At 43.1% G+C, this 3604-nt stretch overlaps 1 protein-coding gene across 1 annotated transcript in view; it reads right to left on the reverse strand.

Annotated features, from left to right (window-relative positions):
- npy8ar (neuropeptide Y receptor Y8a) overlaps window positions 1-3604 on the reverse strand; it is a 34448-nt gene that overhangs the window by 7406 nt on the left and 23438 nt on the right. The window contains exons 2-3 of the mRNA XM_032511733.1: window positions 3053-3163; window positions 526-849 (exon numbers count right to left, since the gene is read on the reverse strand). Coding sequence (XP_032367624.1) covers window positions 526-834 — 309 coding nt within the window. The 5' untranslated portion in view covers window positions 835-849; window positions 3053-3163. The remainder of the gene's footprint in view (window positions 1-525; window positions 850-3052; window positions 3164-3604) is intronic.

Genomic DNA, 3604 nt, shown 5'->3' on the forward strand with positions numbered 1-3604 from the left:
TGGTTTTTGCGACTGCACTTGGGGAAACATTCAAAGTTTGCACAATTTTCCGGACCAACTGACCGTCATTTCTTAATAATAATATGGATTCTACCAGTCGTCCAACAGGCTGTCGGCTGTGTATCAACCTGACTTCTGCACAACACAACTGATGGTCCCAACTCCAGTAATAAGGAAGAAACTCCACTAATGAACCCTGACCAGGCCCACCTTGGGGGGGGGGGAACCATTTCAGGGACTACCTCTTGAAGCTCATTGAGAAAACACCAAGGGTTTGCAGCACTATCAAAAAAGCAAAGGGGGGGGGGGGGGGGACTTTGAAGCGACTATGATATAAGACTTGTTTTCAGTTATTTCTACTTTTTTATTAAGTCCATAACTCCACATGAGTTCATTCATAGTTTTGATGCTTCAGTGATAATCTACAATGTAAAAAGTCATGAAGATAAAGGAAAACGCAGCAACTCGTTTCCAGACACAACGTCATGCAGTTGGGTTGTTAATTTAAAGAAAGCGTCCACCCACCTTGCACAGGGCCTCCCCGAGGACCCAGCGGTCCATCAGCGTGTAGATGACGGTGACGGGGAGACACACGACGCACATGAGGATGTCCGAGCACGACAGGTTGGCGATCAGGATGTTGGTGACGTTGCGCAGCTCCTGTTGCCGGGCGATGATGAACACCAGGCCAGCGTTGCCTAGCAAGCCGATTGCGATCACAGCGCTGTACGCCACGATCAGGAACGTTGCGCCGCCCACCGAGGGCGGGCACTGGGAGGTGGTCGCCCAATCAGACGGCTCCAAGACACCGAGGGCGCTGCTGTCGTTGGACATGGCAGGGAATCCAGCCTGAAGAACAGAGACACGGATATAAACCAGTAGGAGTGCAATGGAGCTGAAAACTCACGGTACGGATTGGAGTCACGGATCAGAGACATTTTGGGATCAGCACAAAAAAGGGGACTTTTTTTTTTTGTATATGCTTTATATTTATTGATTAAAGTATAGTCATGAAACAGCATGTTCAAGAACTTTTCCAAGGAAGTTGGAGAAAGAGTCATCTAGCTGATGGGATCTTACCGAGCTACTGAGCATGTGCAGCTCCTAACAAAGATAGGATAGAAGGAAGATGTCTCACTCTGGAGCTAAACTAGAGAGATGTCTCACTCTGGAGATAAAACTAGAGAGATGTCTCACTCTGGAGATAAAACTAGTGAGATGTCCTCACTCTGTAGATAAAACTAGAGATATGTCTCACTCTGTTTTTGATAAAATAGATGAGATGTCTCACTCTGGAGATAAAACTAGAGAGATGTCCACTCGTGATAAAACTATGAGATTCCACTCTGGAGATAAACAGTGAGATGCTCACTCGGAGATAAACTGAGGATGTCTACCTGGAGAAAACTAGAGAGATGTCTCACTCTGAGATAAAACTAGTGAGCTGTCTCACTCTGGAGATAAAACTAGAGAGTCTCACTCTGGAGATAAAACTAGAGAGGTCTCACTCGGAGATAAATAGTGAGATGTCTCACTCTGGAGATAAAAACTAGATGAGATGTCTCACTCCTGGACGATAAATAACTCGGAGTCGAGACGGTCTCACTCTGTAGATCAACTAGTGGATTCGTCACTCTGGAGATAACACTAGTGAGATGTCTCCACTATGGGATAAAAAACTGTCGAGCATATCTCACTCTGGGATAAAACTAGAGCTGTCTCACTCGCTGATAAAACTAGTGAGAGATCTCACTCCTGGAGATAACAACTAGTGAGATGTCTCACGGAGATAAATAAGAGTTCTAACTTGGAATAAAAACTAGAGAGATGTCTCACTCTGGAGGTAACTAGATGAGTATGTCTCACTCGGAGATAACTAGTGAATGTCTCACTTGGTGATAAAACTAGGAGATGTACTCACCTGGAGATTATAGCAACTAGTGAGATGTTCTCACTCTGGAGTAAAACGGTAGAGATGTCTCACTCGGGAGGATAAAACTAAGGAGATGTCTCACTATGGAGATAAACTATGCAGAGGTATCTCACTCTGAGCGAATAAACTGAGATGGACTTGATTAAACAGAGAATTCTACTTCGACCGATAAATACTAGAGAGAATTCTACCTATGATGATAAAAACAGAGATGTCTCACTGCGGAGATAAACTATGAGATGTCTCACTACTGGAGAAAAAACTTAGAGATTCTACTTGAGATAAAACTAGAGTAGATAGTTCCCTTGGAGATAAATAGTGAGATGTTCTCACTCTGGGAGATAAACTAGTGAGATGTCTCACTCTGGGATAAACTAGAGTGTAAACCGAAACATAGTGAGAGTCTCGGAGATACTAGTAGGAGTCAATCTGGAGAAATATAGAGTCTATTGACATCTGTAATTCTCACTTGGAGAGAAAAACTAGTGAGATGTCTCACTCGGTACGGGACTTACTAATAAACAGGAGACCTAAAACAACAGGGTTGGAAACAGGATCTGCAACAATGTGCAGTACAACAAAAATATGGTGTTTTTTGAAAATGAAACCATGGAAACCTATTCTGGTACAACCTCAAAATACAGTTATGAACCTGATAATGGGCCCTTTAATGGACTATTCCGGTGCAAAATGAACCTAGGGGTTACTGACATATGTGTGTGGTTCTCTGCGATCTGTTTTTATGCTAATTTAATGCGTCTCTATAGCTGGAAACAAGCTTTTTGGGACCAGGGGGAAATCCCACGCATCGCCTCTGGCAAATCACAATCTGCTTATATTTGAAAATTAGGCCCCACAGTTTCTTATTCATGAAATTGTATCAGATGTTATCCCCCTTTCTTCCAATTTCTTGGGCCCTAATTTTAAGAAACATCCTAGAAATGTGGGAACATAGGGCTGACCCTAAGGGGTCAACAGGACCAAAGCCCCAAGGCTGCAGTTGAACTTCTCCCCCCCCACACAAAAAATACAAAGCCCACAGCCGGACTATAGCAGATATAACAAGATGAAGGAGGCAGATGATGGATTGTTTTCAGTGTTGTGATGTCATTTTCATACTTAAGCTGCAGATGAGAGCTTGTAACTGAGGAGAGGATTCAAATATAGATGTTCTCCTCTTTGTCATTCGCTGTCGGCATCCCGGTGGATCAGCTCGGCGTCAGCGTTTCCCTGCGAAACAACTGAAAAACACAACAATGGAAGATGGGAGGGAAGAAGATGAAACAAACTGAAGCCGTGCTGCGTAGAAGAATAATAACAGAAAAAGTGACAAGTCTTCTCTGCACCATCTTTGATTGGGTATCTTCATTTTGCACCACCACTGCATTGGTGTCTAAGTGATTGTACAAAAATCTTTGAAATTGGTCCAGAATTGACCAAGACAAACAAGCTGCGATGTAACCAATAGAACAAATGTTCAGCATCACTTTGCATCCACTAACAGTTGTGTTGTTGCAGCTGACAGACTCAGATTATTATTCTAAGTGTCTGACAACATTATGGGATGGATCCCTAGAGAGATAGACCTTTTAATTAAAGAGTAACATCCTTTTGTTTAACAGGAAACAGAAATCACCATCACCAAACCCACCAGACTCCATGTAAATAATC

The sequence above is a fragment of the Etheostoma spectabile genome, unplaced genomic scaffold, assembly GCF_008692095.1.
Source record: "Etheostoma spectabile isolate EspeVRDwgs_2016 unplaced genomic scaffold, UIUC_Espe_1.0 scaffold453, whole genome shotgun sequence".
Classification (NCBI taxonomy): Eukaryota; Metazoa; Chordata; class Actinopteri; order Perciformes; family Percidae; genus Etheostoma; species Etheostoma spectabile.